General features: G+C 38.8%; 1 protein-coding gene across 2 annotated transcripts in view; it reads left to right on the plus strand.

Annotated features, from left to right (window-relative positions):
- Positions 1-24,002, plus strand: part of SCP2 (sterol carrier protein 2) — a 165,457-nt gene that overhangs the window by 44,329 nt on the left and 97,126 nt on the right. For both annotated transcript variants that reach the window (XM_032634570.1, XM_032634573.1), the window contains 2 exons: positions 17,745-17,808; positions 22,629-22,715. In XM_032634570.1, coding sequence (XP_032490461.1) covers positions 17,745-17,808; positions 22,629-22,715 — 151 coding nt within the window. The remainder of the gene's footprint in view (positions 1-17,744; positions 17,809-22,628; positions 22,716-24,002) is intronic.

The following is a 24,002-nucleotide window of genomic DNA, read 5'->3' on the forward strand; positions in this document are numbered from 1 at the left end:
CTTTCTCTGCATCTATTGAGATGATGATATGGTTTTTCTCCTTCAATTTGTTAATATGGTGTATCACGTTGCTTGATTTGCATATATTGAAGAATCCTTGCATTCCTGGAATAAACCCTACTTGAACATGGTGTATGATCCTTTTAATGTGCTGTTGGATTCTGTTTGCTAGTATTTTGTTGAGGATTTTTGCATCTATGTTCATCAGTGATATTGGCCTGTAGTTTTCTTTCTTTGCGACATCCTTGTCTGGTTTTGGTATCAGGGTGATGGTGGCCTCGTAGAATGAGTTTGGGAGTGTTCCTCCCTCTGCTGTATTTTGGAAGAGTTTGAGAAGGATAGGTGTTAGCTCTTCTCTAAATGTTTGATAGAATTTGCCTGTGAAGCCATCTGGTCCTGGGCTTTTGTTTGTTGGAAGATTTTTAATCATAGTTTCAATTTCAGTGCTTGTGATTGGTCTGTTCATATTTTCTATTTCTTCCTGATTCAGTCTTGGCAGGTTGTGCATTTCTAAGAATTTGTCTATTTCTTCGTGGTTGTCCATTTTATTGGCATAGAGTTGCTTGTAGTAATCTCTCATGATCTTTTGTATTTCTGCAGTGTCAGTTGTTACTTCTCCTTTTTCATTTCTACTTCTGTTGATTGAGTCTTCTCCCTTTTTTTCTTGATGAGTCTGGCTGGTGGTTTATCAATTTTGTTTATCTTCTCAAAGAGCTAGCTTTTAGTTTTATTGATCTTTGCTATCGTTTCCTTCATTTCCTTTTCATTTATTTCTGATCTGATCTTTATGATTTCCTTCCTTCTGCTAACTTTAAGGTTTTTTTGTTCTTCTTTCTCTAATTGCTTTAGGTGCAAGGTTAGGTTGTTTATTCGAGATGTTTCCTGTTTCTTAAGGTAGGATTGTATTGCTATAAACTTCCTGCTTAGAACTGCTTTTGCTGCATCCCATAGGTTTTGGGTCGTCGTGTCTCCATTGTCATTTGTTTCTAGGTATTTTTTGATTTCCTCTTTGATTTCTTCAGTGATCACTTCGTTATTAAGTAGTGTATTGTTTAGCCTCCATGTGTTTGTAGTTGTTACAGATCTTTTCCTGAAATTGATATCTAGTCTCATAGTGTTGTGGTCAGAAAAGATACTTGATACAATTTCAATTTTCTTAAATTTACCAAGGCTTGATTTGTGACCCAAGATATGATCTATCCTGGAGAATGTTCCATGAGCACTTGAGAAAAATGTGTATTCTGTAGTTTTTGGATGGAATGTCCTATAAATATCAATTAAGTCCGTCTTGTTTAATGTGTCATTTAAAGCTTGTGTTTCCTTATTTATTTTCATTTTGGATGATCTGTCCATTGGTGAAAGTGGGGTGTTAAAGTCCCCTACTATGAATGTGTTACTGTTGATTTCCCCTTTTATGGCTGTTAGTATTTGCCTTATGTATTGAGGTGCTCCTATGTTGGGTGCATAAATATTTACAATTGTTATATCTTCTTCTTGGATCAGTCCCTTGATCATTATGTAGTGTCCTTCTTTGTCTCTTCTAATAGTCTTTATTTTAAAGTCTATTTTGTCTGATAGGAGAATCGCTACTCCAGCTTTCTTTTGGTTTCCATTTGCATGAAATATCTTTTTCCATCCCCTCACTCTCAGTCTGTATGTGTCTCTAGGTCTGAAGTGGGTCTCTTGTAGACAGCATATATATGGGTCTTGTTTTTGTATCCATTCAGCCAGTCTGTGTCTTTCTGTGGGAGCATTTAATCCATTTACATTTAAAGTAATTATCGATATGTATGTTCCTATTCCCATTTTCTAAATTGTTTTGGGTTCGTTATTATAGGTCTTTTCCTTCTCTTGTGTTTCTTGCCTAGAGAAGGTCCTTTAGCATTTGTTGTAAAGCTGGTTTGGTGGTGCTGAACTCTCTCAGCTTTTCTTGTCTGTAAAGGTTTTAATTTCTCCATCAAGTCTGAATGAGATCCTTGCTGGGTAGAGTAATCTTAGTTGTAGGCTTTTCTCCTTCATCACTTTAAATATGTCCTGCCAGTACCTTCTGGCTTGCAGAGTTTCTGCTGAGAGATCAGCTGTTAACCTTATGGGGATTCCCTTGTGTGTTGTTTTTTGTTTTTCCCTTGCTGCTTTTAATATGCTTTCTTTGTATTTAATTTTTGACAGTTTGATTAATATGTGTCTTGGCGTATTTCTCCTTGGATTTATTCTGTATGGGACTCTCTGTGCTTCCTGGACTTGATTAAGTATTTCATTTCCCATATTAGGGAAGTTTTCAACTATAATCTCTTCAAATATTTTCTCAGTCCCTTTTTTTTTCTCTTGTTCTTCTGGAACCCCTATAGTTCGAATGTTGGTGCATTTAATGTTATCCCAGAGGTCTCTGAGACTGTCCTCATTTCTTTTCATTCTTTTTTCTTTATTCTGCTCTGTGGTAGTTATTTCCGCTATTTTATCTTCCAGGTCACTTATCCGTTCTTCTGCCTCAGTTATTCTGCTATTGATCCCATCTAGAGTATTTTTAATTTCATTTATTGTGTTGTTCATCGTTGCTTGTTTCATCTTTAGTTCTTCTAGGTCCTTGTTAAATGTTTCTTGCATTTTCTCTATTCTGTTTCCAAGATTTTGGATCATCTTTACTATCATTATTCTGATTTCTTTTTGAGGTAGACTGCCTATTTCCTCTTCATTTGTTAGTTCTGGTGGGTTTTTATCTTGCTCCTTCATCTGCTGTGTGTTTTTCTGTCTTCTCATTTTGCTTATCTTACTGTGTTTGGGGTCTCCTTTTTGCAGGCTGCAGGTTCGTAGTTCCCATTGTTTTTGGTGTCTGTCCCCAGTGGCTAAAGTTATTTCAGTGGGTTGTGTAGGCTTCCTGGTGGAGGGGACTAGTGCCTGTGTTCTGGTGGATGAGGCTGGATCTTGTCTTTCTGGTGGGCAGGTCCACGTCTGGTGGTGTGTTTTGGGGTGTCTGTGGACTTATTATGATTTTAGGCAACCTCTCTGCTAATGGGTGGCGTTGTGTTCCTCTCTTGCTAGTTGTTTGGCATAGGGTGTCCAGCACTGTAGCTTGCTGGTTGTTGAGTGAAGCTGGGTGCTGTTATTGAGATGGAGATCTCTGGGAGATTTTCGCCGTTTGATATTACGTGGAGCTGGAGGTCTCTTGTGGACCAGTGTACTGAAGTTGGCTCTCGCATGTCAGAGGCACAGCACTGACTCCTGGCTGCAGCACCAAGAGCCTTTCATCCACACGGCACAGAATAAAAGGTAGAAAAAGTCAAAGGAAAGGAAGAAAGAAAGAAAGAAAGAAAGAAAGAAAGAAAGAAAGAAAGAAAAAAAGAAAATGAGAGAAAGAGAGAGAAAGAAAGAAAGGAAGGAGGGAGGAAGGAAGGAAGGGAAGGAGGGAGGGAGGGAAGGAAGGAAGGAAGGAAGGAAGGAGGGAAGGAAGGAAGAAAAGAAAGAAAGAAAGAGGAAAGAGGATAAAATAAAATAAAGTAAGATAAAATAAAGTTATTAAAATAAAAATAATTTTAAGAAAAAAAATTAAAAACAAACAAAAAAACGGACGGATATAACCCTAGGAGAAATGGTGACAGCAAAGCTATACAGACAAAATCTCACACAGAAGCATACACATACACACTCACAAAAAGAGAAAAAGGGGAAAAAATAGTAAATCTTGCTCTCAAAGTCCACCTCCTCAATTTGGGATGATTGGTTGTCTATTCATGTATTCCACAGGTGCAGGGTACATCAAGTTGATTGTGGAGCTTTGATCCGCTACTTCTGAGGCTGCTGGGAGAGATTTCTCTTTCTCTTCTCTGTTCGCACAGCTCCCGGGGCTCAGCTTTGGATTTGGCCCCGCCTCTGTGCGTAGGTTGCTAGAGGGCGTCTGTTCTTCGCTCAGACAGGACGGGGTTAAAGGAGCAGCTGCTTTGGGGACTCTGGCTCACTTGGGCCGGGAGGGGAGAGGGAGGGGCACGGATAAGGGGCGAGGCTGCTGCGGCAGAGGCCGGCAGGCCGGCAGGCTGGCGTGACGTTGCACCAGCCTGAGGCACCGTGCGTTCTCCTGGGGAAGTTGTCCTTGGATCCCGGGACTCTGGCAGTGGCGGGCTGCACTGCACAGTCTCCCAGGAGGGGGGTGTGGATAGTGACCTGTGCTTGCACACAGGCTTCTTGGTGGCGGCAGCAGCAGCCTTAGCGTCTCATGCCCGTCTCTGGGGTCCGCGCTGTTAGCCGCAGCTAGCGCCCGTCTCTGGAGCTCCTTTAAGCAGCGCTCTTAATCCCCTCTCCTCGTGCACCAGGAAACAAAGAGGGAAGAAAAAGTCTCTTGCCTCTTCGGCTGGTCCAGACTTTCCCCCGGACTCCCTCCCGGCTAGCCGTGGTGCACTAACCCCCTGTAGGCCGTGTTCTCGCCACCAACCCCAGTCCTCTCCCTGGTTCCAGCCGAAGCCCGAGCCTCAGCCCCCAGGCCCCGCCCGCCCCGGCGGGTGAGCAGACAAGCCTCTCGAGCTGGTGAGTGCCAGTCGGCACCGATCCTCTGTGCGGGAATGTCTCCACTTTGCCCTCCGCACCCCTGTGGCTGCGTTCTCCTCCGCGGCTCCGAAGCTTACCCCCTCCGCCAGCCGCAGTCTCCGCCCGCGAAGGGGCTTCCTAGTGTGTGGAAAGTTTTCCTCCTTCACAGCTCCCTCCCACTGGTGCAGTTCCCGTCTCTATTCTTTTGTCCCTGTTTATTCTTTTTTTCTTTTGCCCTACCCAGGTATGTGGGGAGTTTCTTGCCTTTTGGGAGGTCTGAGGTCTTTTGCCCGCGTTCAGTAGGTGTTCTGTAGGAGTTGTTCCACGTGTAGATGTATTTCTGGTGTATCTGTGGGGAGGAAGGTGATCTCCGCGTCTTACTCTATCGCCATCTTCCCGATTCCCCCAAATATGTCTCAGAAAACCTTTTTACTCATTTCTTAAAATATCCAGAAATATGAGAAGGAGAAATGTTTCTCCACATTTTCCCCACTTCTACTATAGTGCAAGCTATCATAATTTCTCGCCTGGAGTATAGGAATCTCCTAAATGGTTTTACTGCTTCTGTTTGTGTACCTGTTCAGTCAATTCTTCACTTTTTGTCCAGAGCAACACTTTTAAAATATAAGCTAGATCATTTCACTCCTCTGCTAAGAACTCTATTGTGTTCTTACCACACTCAGATTGAAACCTACAGGTCTTATTATGGCCTACAAGCTTCTATATGATCTGACCCTCCACCCTCATTAGCTCTCTGACCTCATCTTTTACCATTTTTTCTTTCACCACTCTGCTCCAGCCACACTATCTTTTCGGTTCCTCAAACACAGTAAGCACATTCCTACCTCAAGCAGGGCCTAAGCCTTGCTATTTCCACTTCTGGAATACTTTACCCTAAGATATCATCAGTGCTAGCTTTCCTACTTCCATCAGGTCTTTGCTTAAAGGTCATCTTCTGCTTTCTTTCATCACCCTCCTTCCCAGAACTCCCTATCCTCTGTCTCTTACTGTATCTTTTTTTTTTTTTAATTTTTGGCTGCGTTGGGTCTTCGTTGCTGCACATGGGCTTTCTCTAGTTGCGGTGAGCGGGAGCTACTCTTTGTTGCGGTATACGGCCTTCTTATTGCGGTGGCTTCTCTTGTTGTGGTGCACGGGCTCTAGGCGCGCGGGCTTCAGTAGTTGTGGCTTATGGGCTCTAGAGTGCAGGCGCAGTAGTTGTGGCGCACGGGCTTAGTTGCTCCACGGCATGTGGGATCTTCCTGGACCAGGGCTCGAACCCATGTCCCTTGCATTAGCAGGCGGATTCTTAGCCATTGTGCCACCAAGGAAGCCCTTACCTTATCATTTTATAGAGCACTTATGAATATATGGCATATATATATTTTCTTATTTATTGATTGTCTCTTCCAACCAGAATCTAAGTCTACAAGGGCCTGATTTTTGTTTATTTTATTCCCTGCTCTTTGTTACCTAGTAGAGTGCCTGGCACAAAGCAGGTGTTCTGTAATTAATTAATCTTCAAAGAAAGACCCTCCTTGATCATTCAATTGAAGTGAATCCCTCCTGCTATTCTTTTTCATAGATAGTTTCCTATTGCTTTCCTTCATAGCACTTAGCACTATTTATATTCATACATTTATTGTGTGTGGTTTTACTTGTTTAATTTTTGTCTTCCTTATTTGTCTTATAAACTCCATGAAAGCAGGAACCATGTCTGTTTTGTTTACCTTCAATATATCCAGCCTAGCACAGTGGTTGACATGTAATCTGGCCAGAAGAAAGTATTTTCCCCCTTCTCTTCTACAGTCCCTAGCATATTTAAATACTCAATAAATATTTGTTGAATGAATTTCCATACCCATATTATCTCATTCAATTCTCACAACAGTCCATTATGGGAGGTGTTATATTAATAGTTATTAATATTACTTTTAAGTACAATTCTGGCTTCAAGATCTCATATATTTATTTATTTATATATTCATTTATATATTTATTTGTGTTGAGAAAGTATTCAGCGATTTTTATTTTCTTGAGTTGCTTTTTCTTTCAGGAATGGGTATTGAATTTTGTCAAATGCTTTTCCAGCATCTGTGGATTTCATTATGTCCTCCACTGAGATCTAGTAATAGAATATTTTATTAATGGACTTCTGATATTGAATCAACGTTCCATGTCTGGAATGAATGCCACTTGGGTATGATGTATTGATTTTTTTTTAATGTGGAGTTAGGCTCTGTCACTATTTTATTTAGTGCTTTCAGATCAACATTCATAAGTGATATTGGTTTTTAATTTTCTTTTTTTAATGTCTTTATCAACTTTAGGTGTTAATTTTATACTTACTTTATAAAACTAAGTAGGAAGCGTTTCTTCATTTGTGATGCTTTGGAACGATTTATGGAGTATTGGGACTACTTGATCTTTGTAGGTTTGATATAATACCCTGTGAAATCATCTGGGCCTGTTTTTTTGGTGTGTATGGTTTGTTAGTTTGTTTTGATAGTTGCTTGGTAATTATCTATTTATTTATGTTTAAACATTCCATCTCCAGTGGGGTCAATTTTGGTAGTCTGTATTTCTCTGGGAAGTTATTCGTTTCATTTAGAGTTTCAAATCTATTTGTATAGAAGTCTGAAAAGTCATCTTTTACATAAAATTTCTATTTCAGCGGTATTTCTCTCGTTATTTATTATTTTTGGGTATATATGCTTTCTGCTTTTTTTCGTATTAAATTAGGGTAGTAGTTTGTCTCTGATGTTAAATTTTTCAGAACAATAGGATTTTGATTGATTATGTCTATTCTTTCTAATTCTTTATTCCATTATTTTCTGCCTTTATCTTCCTTGTGATTTTTATTGGTTTATTTTGTTGTTGTTTTTTGAATTGGGAATTTAATTCATTTTTTATCCTTTTAGTGAATAACAGCTTTATTGAGATAAAATTGACATACCATAAAAATTCATTCTTTTAAAGTGTACAATTCAGTGTTTGTTTGTATATTCACAGAGTTGTGCAATCATCACCACTATCTAATTTCAGAACATTTTCATCATCCCCAAAGGAAACCCCATACCCGTTAGCAATCCTTTCCTCTAAGGCACCTGGCAATCACTAATCTAATTTCTGTTTTTGTGTGTTTGCTTATTATGAACACTTCACTTAAATGGACCCTACAGTATGTGACCTTTTGTGATTGGCTTCTTTCACTCAGCACAGAAAACATTCACAGTTTATTCATGTAGTAGCATGGATCAGGACTTCATTCTTTTTAATTGATCAATATGTTCCATTTTAATCATTCTTAGTGCTATGTTCTTGTTACAGCTTTAAACGTATCACATTGGTTCTGATATGTAGTGTTTTAGTTTTCAGTATCATTTTTTTCAGAAGCTCTGCAATCATTTGTGTTTCTTCTATTTGTCCAAGAGTTGTTTTATGGAAATAGTTTAAAAATTTCCAGGTTAAAAAAAAAATTTCCAGGTAGACTTAATTTTTACATTTTATTAATAATTACTAGTTTTATTACATTGTGATTTGAGAGTGTTCTTTTAAATTTGGAGTGATTCCTAATTATCTGATGTCCTCTAATGTCAGTGTAGTAAAGTCTGATTTCTGTAGTGGATTTTTTGAAAGATGGACTGTGTGTCCTCAGATTTCTTGTTTCTTTTTTGTTTGTTTTGTCTTGTGGGACCCCAGAAATTTCCCTGTTTACTTCTTTTCTCTTTCACCATCCAATTGCCAAAGGGACCTTCCCCCCACAATATTTTTTTCCCCTCTTTTTTTCTCCTAGAAGCTATACCTTTCAAAGATTACCACCTTGAGTCTCCTGTTCTTTTCTAACCCTTCCTTGTTGTCATGTTTTGATCTATAGGAATATTTTTTCAATATTTTCACTCTTGCGGGGTGTCTTTTTCTTCCTGGTGGTAGTTTCAGAGCAATTGTAGGCCTGCCTCTAGCTCCCCTCTTCTCCTCTGCAGTATTTTTCAGACTGCCCTTCTTCCCTAGGAGGCTTACTGTGGGAGCGTGAATGATTGCTGGCAGGGATTTGGTCACTTTTTCCCTTTCCCTTTTTTTTTTCCTCTTACAGATAATTTGAAGTTTTGTGTTTTCTTTTGCCTAGTTATGCTGAGGGTATGGTTTTGTGCAGTTTTATTTGTTTTTCTTGTTATTCTGTTTTTTTTTTTTTTTTTGCGGAACGCGGGCCTCTCACTGTTGTGGCCTCTCCCGTTGCGGAGCACAGGCTCTGGACGCGCAGGCTCAGCGGCCATGACTCACGGGCCCAGCCGCTCCGTGGCATGTGGGATCTTCCCAGATCGGGGCACGAACCCATGTCCCCTGCATCAGCAGGCGGACTCTCAACCACTGTGCCACCAGGGAAGACCTATTCTGTATTTTTTTAGAGGATATGGAGAGAGATTTAGGCAGTTTTCATTGCCCTCAGCTAGCTGGAAATCTGTGTTTGGTGTGTTTTCAACCTTTTCTCAAGTTTTATATTAGAGTAGTTGGACAGTTTTTTCTAGTCTAAAGTCTGAAGTGTAAATGTGTAGTATTTTAGTTGAAATGTTATTCTTCATCCAACAGATTTCTAATGAATTGTAGAATTTCATAGAATTTTAAGTTGTTTGAAATTGCTGTTTGTGAATGTGCTCTAGAAATGAATATGTAAGAATGTAGTAGCTTACATTCTGCTATAGAATCAGGAGATACTTGTGACTTCAAGGTTTGATTCAAAGAGATTGAGGTCTTTTTATACCACTCATATTCTTAGAACAGCCCAAAATCTGAATTGGCAGTTCAGAGTCAGTAGTCAACAAGCCCTTCATCAGTGTCCAGGATTAGTAAATACATGGTAAGTGATTGGCAGAATATTTTTCAAAGAGTTGCTATCTTCTGTAGATTAACTGGATCCCATAGTAAGGAAACAAGAAGAAAAGACATCAATACCTACTGAATATCTCCTATGTCAGACACTATGCCAAGTGCTTTTATATAGTTTAGCTGCCCTTCTTCCTACAAATCCGTTTGTGAATTGCTTATAAATCTTCTAATAGATGACAATAAAACATTTGAACTTCCTGTGACAAGAAATTTGCCACAGAGGCTACTCATTCCATTTTTTTGATCATTCCAAGTGTTACAGTGCTCTTTTTCATGTTGAACTCAAATCTCTCTCCCTATAGTTTCTGTCTTCTGAGACTCATAGAACAAGCCTCTTTCACCTTACAGCCCTTCAAATATCTGAAGCCAGCTTGACTTGTTCCCTTTAACTGTTTCTTATTAGACTTGTTTCATGACCCATCATCCCCAGACTAATTACTGTACTGTGATCGCATGTAAGCTTTTCTGGTAATCGCATCACACTGTTGAATCATATTGAGCTTATAATCGAACAGAACCTCAGAGCCTTTCTCATGATTTCTGCTCCTTTTCTTAGGTAGTTTTGGGTGGTCAAGAATAGAACAGGGCATTTAATTAATTACATTCTGATCCATCTCATTGATAAACCTCACTGAAGTCTATTTGGATCCAACATTATAGCAGTCTCTCTCAGCTTCAGGTGTGGGTAGCATACCGTTGAATTTTCTTTATTTTTTTAAAAAATAAATTTATTTATTTATTTATGGCTGCGTTGGGTCTTTGTTGCTGCATGCAGGCTTTCTCTAGTTTCGGTGAGCAGGGGCTACTCTTACCCTTTAATTTTCTAATCCAATTTTTGGTAGAAATATTAACCAGAGCATGGCTGAGGTTAGAGGTTAGCAATAGAGACTTTGCTCTAGGTTAATACTTTGATCAGTGCCTGTCATTAATCAGTGCCTGTGTGTTCTGTTGACTCCATGACGTGGGTCAGTTAAGTTGGAAAATGCTTCATACTTTAACTCCCTTTTGGACAATCATAATACACATGCAATAGTAAAGGAAAGTCTCTAAATGCTCTGCCATAAAGAAATTTATTTAACTTTGTTTAAGCCAGTATTATGTAAACCTGACAGAAGAACCCTCATTTTTATAGTAACACCAAAAAAACCCCGAAAAGCAAAAGGGAAAAAAACCCACACTACAGTATTTCCCTGTCTTGTCCCAAAAGATGGCCTGAAAAATTTTGTCTGTTGTCTTGCTGATACTAAATACTATATTTCATTTGCTCTACTAGCCAATACAATAAAAAAGATAATTAATTTGGGTGGATTGGTTCAAGATGGCAGAGTAGAAGGACGTGTGCTCACTCCCTCTTGCGAGAGTACTGGAATTACAGCTGACTGCTGAATGATCATCGACAGGAAGACACTGGAAATCACCAAAAAAGGTACCCCACATCCAAAGACAAAGGAAAAGCCACAATGAGAGGGTAGGAGGGGCGCAATCACAATAAAATCAAATCCCATAACCACTGTGTGGGTGACTCACAAACTGGAGTACAATTATACACGGAAGTCCACCCACTGGAGTGAAGGTTCTGAACCCCACATCAGGCTTCCCAACCTGGGGGTCCGGCAACGAGAGGAGGAATTCGCAGAGAATCAGACTTTGAAGGCTAGCGGGATTTGATTGCAGGACTTCAACAGGACTGGGGGAAACAGAGACTCCACTCTTGAAGGGCACACTCAAAGTAGTGTGTGTACCAGGACCGAAGGGAAAGGAGCAGTGACCCCACAGGAAACTGAATCAGACCCACCTGCTGGTGTTGGAGGGTCTCCTCCAGAGGCAGGGTGTAGCTGTGGATCATGGTGGGGACAGGGACACTGCCAGCAGAAGTTCTGGGAAGTGCTCCTTGGTGTGAGCCCTCCCGGAGTCCGCCATTAGCCCCACCACAGAGCCTGTAGCCTCCACTGCTTGGTCGCCTCAGACCAAACAACCATCAGGGAGGGAACTCAGCCCCACCCATCAGCAGACAAGTGGATTAAAGTTTTACTGAGCTCTGCCCACCAGAGCAACACCCAGCTCTACCCACCACCGGTCCCTCCCATCAGGAAACTCACACAAGCCTCTTAGATAGCCTCATCCACCAGAGGGCAGACAGCAGAAGCAAGAAGAACTACAATCCTGCAGCCTGTGGAACGAAAACCACATTCACAGAAAGATAGACAAAATGAAAAGGGAGAGGACTATGTGCCAGGAACAAGATAAAAGGAACAAGATAAAACCCAAGAAAAACAATTAAATGAAGTGGAGGTAGGCAAACTTCCAGAAAAACAATTCAGAATAATGATAGTGAAGATGATCCAGGACCTCGGAAAAAGAATGGAGGCAAAGATCGAGAAGATGCAAGAAATGTTTAACAAACACCTAAAAGAATTAAAGAACAAACACCTAGAAGAAATAAAGAACAAACAAACAGAGTTGAACAATACAAAAACTGAAATGAAAAATACACTAGAAGGAATCAATAGCAGAATAACTGAGGCAGAAGAAAGGATAAGTGACTTGGAAGACAGAATGGTGGAATTCACTGCTACAGAAAAGAATAAAGAAAAAAGAATGAAAAGAAATGAAGACAGCCTAAGAGACCTCTGGAACAACATTAAATGCACCAACATTCGCATTATAGGGTTCCTAGAAGGAGAAGAGAGAGAGAAAGGACTCGAGAAAATATTTGAAGATATTATAGTTGAAAACATCCCTAACATGGTAAAGGAAATAGCCACCCCAGTCCAGGGAGCACAGAGAGTCCCAGGCAGGATAAACCCAAGGAGAAACAGGCTGAGACACATAGTAATCAAATTGACAAAAATTAAAGACAAAGAAAAATTATTAACAGCAACAAGGGAAGAATGACAAATAACATACAAGGGAACTCCCATAAGGTTGACAGCTGATTTCTCAGCAGAAACTACAAGCCAGAAGGGAGTGCCACGATATATTTAAAGTGATGAAAAGGAAGAACCTGCAACCAAGATTACTCTACCCAGCAAGGATCGCATTCAGATTTGATGAAGAAATCAAAAGCTTTACAGACAAGCAAAAGCAAAGAGAATTCAGCACCACCAAACCGTCTCTACAACAAATGCTAAAGGAACTTCTCTAAGTGGGAAACAGAAGAGAAGAAAAGGACCTACAAAAACAAACCCAAAACAATTAAGAAAATGGTAATAGGAACTTACATAATGATAATTACCTTAAATGTGAATGGATTAAATGCTCCACCCAAAAGACACAGCCTCACTGAATGGATACAAAAACAAGACCCATATATATGCTGTCTACAAGAGACCAACTTCAGACCTAGGGACACATACTGACTGAAAGTGAGGGGATGGAAAAAGACTCCATGGAAATGGAAATCAAGAGAAAGCTGGAGTATCAATACTCATATCAGAATAGACTTTAACATAAAGAATGTTACAAGAGACAAAGAAGGACACTACATAACGATCAAGGGATCAATCCAAGAAGAAGATATAACACTTATAAATGTATATGCACCCAACATAGGAGCACCTCAATACGTAAGGTAAATGCTAACAGCTATAAAAGAGGAAACTGACAGTAACACAGTAATAGTAGGGGACTTTAACACCTCACTTACGACAATGGACAGATCATCCAGACAGAAAATTAATAAGGAAACACACGCTTTAAATGATACAATACAGCAGATAGATTTAATTGATATTTATAGGACATTCTATCCGAAAACAGTGGATTACATTTTCTTCTCAAGTTCACACAGAATATTCCCCGGGATAGATCATATCTTAGGTCACAAATCAAGCCTTGGTAAATTTAAGAAAATTGAAATCACATCAAGCATCTTTTCCGACCACAGTGCTATGAGACTAGAAATAAATTACAGGGAAAAAATATAAAAAGACACAAACACATTGAGGCTAAACAATATGTTACTAAATAACCAAGAGATGACTGAAGAAATCAAAGAGGAAATCAAAAAATGCCTAGAGACAAATGACAATGAAAATATGACAATCCAAAACCTATGGGATGCAGCAAAAGCAGTTCTAAGAGGGAAGTTTATAGCAATACAATCCTACCTCAAGAAACAAGAAAAATCTCGAAGAAACAATCTAATTTTACACCTCAAGAAACTAGAGGGAGAAGAACAAACAAAACCCAAAGTTAGCAGATGGAAAGAAATCATAAAGATCAGAGCAGAAATAAATGAAATAGAAACAAAGAAAACAAGAGCAAAGATCAATAAAACTAAAAACTGGTTCCTTGAGAAGGTAAACAAAATTGATAAACCTTTAGCCAGACTCATCAATAAAAAGAGGGAGAGGACTCAAATCGGTAAAATTAGAAATGAAAAAGGAGAAGTTACAACTGACACTGAAGAAATACAAAGCATTATAAGAAACTACTACAAGCAACTCTATGCCAATAAAATGGACCACCTGGAAGAAATGGACAAATTCTTAGAAAGGTATAACCTTCTAAGACTGAACAAGGAAGAAACAAAATATAAAGAGACCAATCACAAGTAATGAATTTGAAACTGTGGTTAAAAACCTTTCAACAAACAGAAGTCCAGGACCAGATGGCTTCACAGGTGAATTCTATCAAACATTTAGAGAAGAGCTAACACCTATCCTTCTCAAACTCTTCCAAAAAATTGCAGAGGAAGGAACACTCCCAAACTCATGCTATGAGGCCACCAGCACCCTGATACCAAAACCAGACAAAGATACTACAAAAAATGAAAATTACAGACCAATATCACTCATGAATATAGATCTAAAAATCCTCAACAGGGCTTTCCTGGTGGCGCAGTGGTTGAGAGTCTGCCTGCCAATGCAGGGGACGCAGGTTCGTGCCCCGGTCCGGGAAGGTCCCACATGCCGTGTAGCGGCTGGGCCCATGAGCCATGGCTGCTGAGCCTGTGCATCCGCAGCCTGTGCTCCACAGTGGGAGAGGTCACAACAGTGAGAGGCCCGCGTACAGAAAAAAAAAAAAAAAAAAAAAAACCTCAACAAAATACTAGCAAACAGAATCCAACAACACATTAAAAGAATCATACACCACGATCAAGTGGGGTTTATCTCAGGGATGCAAGGATTCTTCAACATATGCAAATCAATCAGTGTGATACACCACATTAAAAAATTGAAGAATAAAAACCATATGATCATCTCAATAGATGCAGAAAAAGCTTTTGACAAAATTCAACACCTGTTTATGATAAAACTCTCCAGAAAGGGGGCATAGAGGGAACCTACCTCAACATAATAAGGGGCATATACAGCAGACCCACAGCAAACATCATTCTCAATGGTGAAAAACTGAAAGCATTTCTTCTAAGATGAGGAACAAAACAAGGATGTCCACTCTTGCCACTATTATTCAACATAGTTTTGGAAGTCCTAGCCATGGCAATTAAAGAAGAAAAAGAAATAAAAGATATACAGATTGGAAAAGAAGAAGTAAAACTGTCACTGGTTGCAGATGATATGATACTACACATAGATAATCCTAAAGATGCCACCAGAAAACTACTAGAGCTAATCAATGAATTTGGTAAAGTTGCAGGATACAATAATTAATGGACAGAAATATCTTGCATTCCTATACACTAACAACGAAGATCAGAAAGAGAAAGTAAGGAAACAATCCCATTCACCATTGCAACAAAAAAATAAAATACCTAGGAATAAACATACCTAAGGAGGTAAAAGACCTGTACTCAGAAACTATAAGACAGTGATGAAAGAAATTAAAGGTGACACAAACAGATGGAGAGATATATCATGTTATTGGATTGGAAGAATCAATATTGTGAAAATGACTATACTACCCAAAGCAATGTACAGATTCAATGCAACCCTATCAAATTACCAATGGCATTTTTATAGAACTAGAAAAAAAATCTTAACATTTGTATGGAGACACATAAGACCCCGAATAGCCAAAGGAAACTTGAGGGGAAAAAAACAGAGCTGGAAGAATCAGACTCCCTGACCTCAGACTATACTACAAAGCTACAGTAATCAAGACAATATGGTGCTGGCACAAAAACAGAAATATAGATCAATGGAACAGGATAGAAAGCCCAGAGATAAACCCACACACCTATGGTCAACTAATCTATGACAAAAGAGGCAAGGATATACAATGGAGTTAAGACAGCCTCTCCAATAAGTGGTGTTGGGAAGACTGGACAGCTACATGTAAAAAATGAAATTAGAACACACCCTAACATCACACTCAAAAATAACTCAAAATGAATTAAAGACCTAAATGTAAGACCGGACACTATAAAATTCTTAGAGGATAACATAGGAAGAACACTCTGACATAAATCATAGCAAGATCTTTTTTGACCCACCTCCTAGAGTCATGGAAATAAAAACAAAAATAAACAAATGGGACCTAATGAAACTTCAAAGCTTTTGCACAGCAAAGGAAACTATAAACAAGACAAAAAGACAGCCCTCAGAATGGGAGAAAATATTTGCAAACGAATCAATGGACAGAGGATTAATCTCCAAAATATATAAACATCTCATGCAGCTCAATATTTAAAAAAAAACAACCCAGTTGAAAAATGGGTAGAAGACCTAAATAGATTTCTCCAAAGAAGACATACAGATGGCCAAGAGGCACATGAAAAGCTGCTCAGCATCACTAATTATTAGAGAAATGCAACTCAATACTACAGTGAGGTACCACCTCACACCCATTAGAATGGACATCATCAGAAAATCTACAAGCAACAAATGCTGGAGAGGGTGTGGAGAAAAGGGAACTGTCTTGCTCTGTTGGTGAGAATGTAAGTTGATACAGCCACTATGGAGAACAGTATGGAGTTTCCTTAAAAAACTAACAATAGAATTACCGTATGACCCAGCAATCCCACTACTGCGCATATACCCAGAGAAAACCATAATTCAAAAAGACACATGCACCCCAGTGTTCATTGCAGCATTATTTGCAATAGCCAGGACATGGAAGCAATCTAAATGCCCATCGACAGGCAAATGGATAAAGAAGATGTGGTACATATATACCATGGAATATTACTCAGCCATAAAAAGGAACGAAAATGGGTCATTTGTAGAGACGTGGATGGACCTAGTGAATGTCATACAATGTGAAGTCAGAAAGAGAAAAACAAATATCGTATATTAATGCATATATGTGAAATCTAGAAAAGTGGTACAGATGAACTGGTTTGCAAGGCAGAAATAGAGACACAGTTGTAGAGAACAAATGTATGGACACCATGGGGGGAAAGTGGGGGATGGGGGTGGTGCGGGGATGAATTGGGAGATTGGGATTGACATATATGCACGAATATGTATAAAATAGGTAACTAATAAGAACCTGCTGTATAAAAAAACTAAAATTCAAAAAAAAGATATGAATTTGATGTGGCTTGTTCTTACTGGACCCGTTCTGACTGCCTCTGGATCAGTCACTTACTCTTATTGGTATGAGATCGCTAGTGTGGTCTCTACTTTTTTCCATTTTTATTAGAATTGAGAGAAGATTTGTTCAATTATATGTATGTCATTTCTGCTCTGAAGATCACCCTCCTTGACATAAAAGGTAGAGGTAAAACAGAAATGGGAACTCTCCACTTTATTGTGCTGTGTATTAACTTAATATTATCAGCTCCGATCAGTGCACTTTTTCATTCCTTGGTCTTTCTAGTTCCAAAGGAGGATTCAAAACCTATTTTATTCTGTTTCATCTTCTTAAAAATAATAAACAAGACTTTTACAAATTTTACTTCATTAATGTGCTTGCTTTTATTTTCCGACACTACTGTTTGAATTTTCTGTTAAAGAATTTAAAAAGTATACCCTTTTCTTGTTAGACTAACTCTTCTGAAGACCTTTCTGCCTTATCATAAGGCAAAAGAAGTTCAGGCCCTAGAGGTTTGAATTGTAAAATTCACTTCGTCCAGGGATGTTGGGATGTTTTGGCAGACTCCTTGAAGTATTGCTGGCAGTGCTTTCCTGCCTTATAACCACTGTGGTCCTAGGCTATATTTTCTGGGTTTTGAAAGTAGACCCTAGTTGTACTAGGTAGAATAGGCCAGTTTGAACTATTTTCATATCATATGCTTATTTGTTGATTCAATTCATGAAATACACCCCAGTTTAATTATAAAGAAATGTTTATGTGAGGGATCAGTGTTGAAGTTTCCAATACTGGTATCTATGCATGGGAAAATGTGGAAATATTAGAAGGATACTGAGTATCATTGCAACATTTGTTAACAAGCAACAGGAAAGCGTTAACTCACTAATAGAAGTTTACTTTCTCTACAGGAACAAAACTTGAACACTTTGCAAAAATTGGATGGAAAAATCATAAACATTCAGTTAATAACCCGTAAGTATTTCAGAGATATGAAATAGTGAGAATCTGGGTTATCCTGCTATGTAATATGCAACTTTATACTTGAAAAGCAAATGTAAGACCTCAAAGATGTTAACTAGAATGTTTTTCTTCTTATGAAAGGCTTGTGCCCAAGTAAACTTTTGACTACTTTTCAGTTTAGGTTTTGGTCTATTTATATTTAAAATGCCATTTAAGCTTAGTTGCTCTTTTAAGAAAGAATGTGAATGGCTGGCATTAAAAGATATAATTGGTCATAGGTTCTAACTCTAGTAAATGAAATGTATTATAATAATTTTAATTGGAAATAACCAGGCCCCATTTTAAACCATTTTTAAAAACTTTTCTTAGTTTGTTTTGATCAATTAAAGTGGTTGTTTTAATTACTTTATATTAAATTATTTGCATTTTAATTATGTTAGTGTCATTAACTCTTACTCTGATAGAATAATGTGGTTATTTATATCCTAAAAAATAGTCTGAAGTAAAATCACATCATATGTATTACTGATAATTAATCTTTGAATCCCTAGTGCCTAGTGCAATGCATGGCTCATAGCATGTACTTAATGGTTGCTGAGTAAAATTGGTTCACTGGGAAATGAATTAGTGCCACACAAGTAGAATCTCTACGAAAGCAAACCACTAGGCAATAAAAGAATAGTAGCTAACTTTATTAAATGCCAACTCTGTGTCACTGTGCTAGGTACTTTTATGTACATTTTCATTTAATCCTCTCAAGGACCCTATAAGGTAGTTATTTTTATTCTTATTTTATAGATCGTGAAAACGAGGCCTACAGAAATTAGGTAGCTTGCTCAGGATCATTCTAAATAGTGGTAAAATAGTGTTTATATTTTTCCTTCTACTAGATTATAAACTCCTTGAGGGCAAGAGCCATCTCTTATCTTTATGTTCTTAATGCTTAGCACGGAGTCTGGAACATAATCAGTGCTCAGTAAATTGTTTCTGAACTATTAAACAAATTTTGCCATGTTTAATAAACATAAAAACATGATAAGGGACATTTTATACCACAGGTGTCATTACCACATATTTCTAATACTTCATGCTACTACTTGTTCTCCTCATTCTTCTGATTTTGAATTGATGTTTGAATTCAGGGTATACCTAATTAACAAATAATATCTACTCCCATGCCCTAAATTTAATGGTATTTTGCGAAAGATCTAAGGGTATTGTGGAAGCTTTGGTTCATTCCCTTGCTTATATAATAAAATAGAAATTCCTTCATATGAGATAACAAGCCTGTTACAATTTGGCCTCGTTCTACTTTGCTGGTCTTATTTCCTACCACTTCCCTGGTTATTCTCAATCTCATCTCTCACAAGATTACTTGGTATTCCTTAAGTGTATTATACTGTGCTTGTTTCTGTGTTTTTAGTTATGCTGTTAACTCTCCCTGGAATATCCTTCTGCCTTTCTTTTGTTTGGCAAGTATCTACTTACTCATCAAGTCTCAACCCAAATATCATTGCTTCTCTTAGTACCTTCTTAAATAGGCATAACTATTTTTTCTCATGAGCTTCATTGTACTGTCTGTATATGTCTGTTACAACATATCACAGTGTATCATACTTATTTATAAATCTTTCTCCTCTGATCATGATGATCCTTGAGCAGAGATTATGTCTCATCTTTATATCTTCAGTACCTATTAGGGTATTGGAACATAGTATATGCTCAATAAAGCTTTGCTGTTACTGAATAGTAGTTAGGATAAGCAGTCTTAAGCCCATAAATATGGTCTAGAGCGGATTTCTTTGTCCTTAGAACTTGGAGAACCATTAAAAATCCTTGTGATTTCCTGAAACTAGTGAGGAACTGTACCAACATATTGAGGAGTTGACAGTATGCAGTTTCCTGGCTTTGAGTCTCCAAAGAGCAGCTCTTGACCTTCCCCAGAGAAGCAAAACTTCCGAGTCTTTCTTTTACTTAACTCCCTGCCCAACCAGGTACTCATTTATCCACTCATTACAGCATTCTTCTAAAGGATTTTCATTCACTCAGCTATTATGTATTCAGTAGCCTACTATGTGCAGGACGCTGGTAAAGCTACTAGTGATATAGCAGTGAACAAGATGGGTAAATTCCTTGTCCTCATGGATCTTCTGCTATGTATTATAAGTTCTCAATTATGTTGAATAGGCAAATGTTATTTCTGAATGTCAGCTTCATCATTTAAAACTCACTGAAACAGCCAAGAATAGCCTAGGTTTGGCTCAGAAATTTCAGATGCTAACTTCTTACACTAGGTTTTGCTTGACTAGTGAAGAAAGATAATTCTGTGTTTGCTGACCAGTCATTAGAGATAACCTGTTACATATTTCTAAGAAGGTTGAGTTAAGAACCTTCTCAAGTGCTTCCTCACAGATTAGAAGAATACCTAAAGGCAGTGAGAATCTGTGATCAGTAGTATAAGATTAGGGATAGCTTCTGCCACTTGAGCCTTCGGACCTGTGTCTATAACTCTCCCTCCTTACTATCTCTTGAATTCATTACTTCTTTCCATATATTTTTTTTTTAATTTTATTTTTTGGCTGCGCTGCACAGCATGTGGGATCTCAGTTCCCTGACCAGGGATTGAACCTGCGCCCCCTGCATTGGAAGCACGGAGTCTTAACCACTGGACCTCTAGGGAAGTCCCGCTTCTCTCCATCTTTTACTTCCAATTCCCTATTTTAGGCCCTTATCATTTCTTGCCTTAATTATTGCCCCAATCTCTTAGTTGGTTTACTTGCTTTTGGTAATGCCTTTTTAGTGTCCCTTTTCCATACCACAGCTTTCTTGCTGAAATACAAATCTGGTCATGTCACTCCCAGCTTAATATCCTTTAGTAGTTCCTCATTGTTTTCAGTATAATGTAAACACCATATACTGGCCTTTCATGATCTGATCCTTGTTCATGTCTCCTGCCCCCTCTTCTTCATCTTGCCTCCATATTCCTTCCCAGATGTCACGCTCTAGCTTCAATAAACTGTTTCACCTCAGGAGGCTTTGCATGTGCTGACCCTTTTGCCAGGAATTCTCTATCTCCTATTTCCTCTTATTGGCCTAACCTCAGAGAGGAAGTCCCCTTTGGTATCTGGGTTTGATGTGTATCCTGTTGGTCCCATGGCATCCTGTATAACATTTCTATCATGGCATTTATCATACTAGGATGGTGTATTTATTGTCGTGGATTCAGACTGAGTTCCTTGAGGGTAGGGACTATGTCCATGTCCCCACTGTCTAGTACAGGATCTGGCTTAAATAAAGAATTTTTTTGAAAGTTGGTGATGGTCAAAGTTAGCTTCAGAAGCAAAGGTGCAGATGGTAGTATGCAGATCTAAGTTACATGGGCTTGATTTCTCAACACTGGAATTGCTTAATTTCCATACCAGTTGAAGTTTGCTTTTAGAAACTCCCTTATTGTATCTATTTGAGCTGCTGTCTTTCCAGAGCAATTTCTGAAACCATCTGATTATATTGTTAGAGGCACCAAAGGGGATGAAAATAAGTTTCTTCTTGGCAGTGATGAGAAAGGAAATGTGTTTTGAAGAATGCAGATATATTTATTTTTTTCCATGTGAAACAATTTTAATGATTTTCGAACCTCTCAGACATTAAAAACCCTAGACACAAGGCTCATTTGAAAGAACGTATTTTCATATTGACTCAATACCAGAAATAAGCAGTTGGCTGAGGAGAATGCAGATATTTTATTACAGGTTTTATACATTTATTTAAGAATGCCATTAGCTTTCATTAAATGTAGTTGTATAATATTATCACCACAAAAGTTGGCTGAATTGCAAGTCATTTAATTTTGCTTTTAAGGAACTAATATTTTTGTAATTCTCCAGGAAAAAAAAAAAGGTATTTTATTTTAACCTCCAACTGGTTTGACACCAACTGGGTGTACTGCAATTTAATTCTGGTACCTGCCACCCAGAGTTAATGCAGACTCTATGAATTAAGACTTCACAAGACTGCTCTCACTTTAGATGCCAGATGAAGTAAGATCCCCAGGCCACCTGCACTTCTGACCAACTGACTATAAATTCTGTGGTTCCCATGATCCTCTCATGTTTGATAATTCCTAGAATGACTCACAGAACTTAGGAAAGTACTGTACTTACTGAGGAACAGCCAAATGAAGAGGCACATAGGATAATGACTGGGAAGGTTCCTAGTGCAGAGCTTCCATGCCCTCTTCCCATGGAGTCAGGGCACAACACCCTCCTGGTATGTGAAGGTACTCAGCAACCAGGTGGCTTCACCAAGCTTCAGTTTCTAAAGTTTGTACTGGGGCTTCATTATGCAGGCATATTCAATTAAATCATTGGCCACTCGATCTCTAGGCCCCCCTCTTCTCCCTAGGGGTCAAACTGGTTCAAAAGTCCCAATCTTGTATTCGCATGGTTGATCTTTCTGGTGACCAGACCCCTGGCTCATCCCTCCCTTATCCCCCAGCTAACAAGGGGACCACCGCAAGTTACCTAATTAGCATAACAAAGACACTTCTATTACTCAGGAAATTCCAAGGGTTTTAGAATCTCCATGCCAGGAACCCAGGACAAAAATTAGACAAAAGTTTTTTTATACAACATGATATTTTGGAGTTAGGAATTTTAAAAATTCAATTCAAATGACTTATTTATTGTAGATTGAAATGGTTTGTTGAAAGCCTATCTTTCGTTTGTGAAAAGAGTATTTATGTGTTATTCTCTCTTTAACTTCTGGACCAGAACATCTTCAACAAAAATTGTGATTGCTACCTCACATTCTGTAACTATTTATTTTATATTTAGGTATTCCCAGTTCCAAAAGGAGTACAGTTTAGATGAAGTGATGGCATCTCAAAAAATTTTTGATTTTTTGACTATCTTACAATGTTGGTAAGAAAAACACATTTTAATATTTAATAGAAGTACTGTGCCTTCTCCCCCGCCCCCCCCCCCCGACCCCCTCTATCCCTTGGGTAGACTATAGGCACTGTATCTGGGTATATCTATATCTGTATCTGCTTTTATAGAACTCCTACCAAGTATAGTCCTTACCCTGGAGTGAGCACCCTTGCTTCCTATTCCTGTCTAGGCACAGATTGTCTTTTATCTTGGAAAATTATATATTTTACTTCCTTTTCTCATGACTTCCAGCTACTCTGTTTTAATAGTATTTATTCATTTAAATGTGGCTTGGGAGGCCAGTGGAGTCCAAAGGTTTTTCCCTTGACCATTTTGTTTTCTCTGCTGTATATTTCTACTGTAGGAAATTTTACTCAGTCATACTAACTACGAGTAAAGGTAAAACAAGAAAAAAAATCAAAGTTCTAATAATGATAGTAACTCTGTCTTGAAAATTGCTTGACAATATCTGTCTCCTGGAAGACTGAGTTAGTATTGCATAGCTCCTCCCTGTGCCTAACTCTCACCTGGATGTGTCCTGGAGTTACTGTCTGGGATGCAAGTGAACAAGTGACGTCCATTTTTATCTGTAGCAGTATGAGTGTCTGCCCATTTTTAAAGTACAGCTCAACTCACAGAAGGCTTCTTGTGTCTGCTGCCTTCCTTCACAGCTGCTCTAAGGAAAAGGTCTATTTTTTTTTTTTTTTTTTTTTTTTTTTTTTTATGCGTTACGCGGGCCTCTCACTGTTGTGGCCTCTCCCGTTGCGGAGGACAGGCTCCGGACGCGCAGGCTCAGCGGCCATGGCTCACGGGCCCAGCCGCTCCGCGGCATGTGGGATCTTCCCAGACCGGGGCACGAACCCGTGTCCCCTGCATCGGCAGGCGGACTCTCAACCACTGCGCCACCAGGGAAGCCCCCGGAAAAGGTCTATTTTGAGGAGATCTCAAGAGTCTTAACCAAACCATGGGCTTTCTGGTATCTCCTATTCCATCCTTTCCCAGTTTCCAAAAGGATTCCAAGACTGATTATTTGGGAGATAGCAAAGTTGGAGCTAGTTAGGCCTATAGTAGAATCTTTATTAGCTCAGGAATAACCTTGTGGACTCCTCAGAAGTCACCAGAAAATACCTTATGTATCTGCAGAGGCAAATCTGGGATTCTTTGCAATAAGAACTTTTTGGGAGAGACACTTAGAGACCAAGCAGTGACTGATAGCGTTTAAATTCTTGTTAGAAGTTCAGTCTTCAGGTGTGAAGCATGTATAATTTATAACTGCAG

This window comes from Phocoena sinus, chromosome 1, assembly GCF_008692025.1.
Source record: "Phocoena sinus isolate mPhoSin1 chromosome 1, mPhoSin1.pri, whole genome shotgun sequence".
Lineage (NCBI taxonomy): Eukaryota > Metazoa > Chordata > Mammalia > Artiodactyla > Phocoenidae > Phocoena > Phocoena sinus.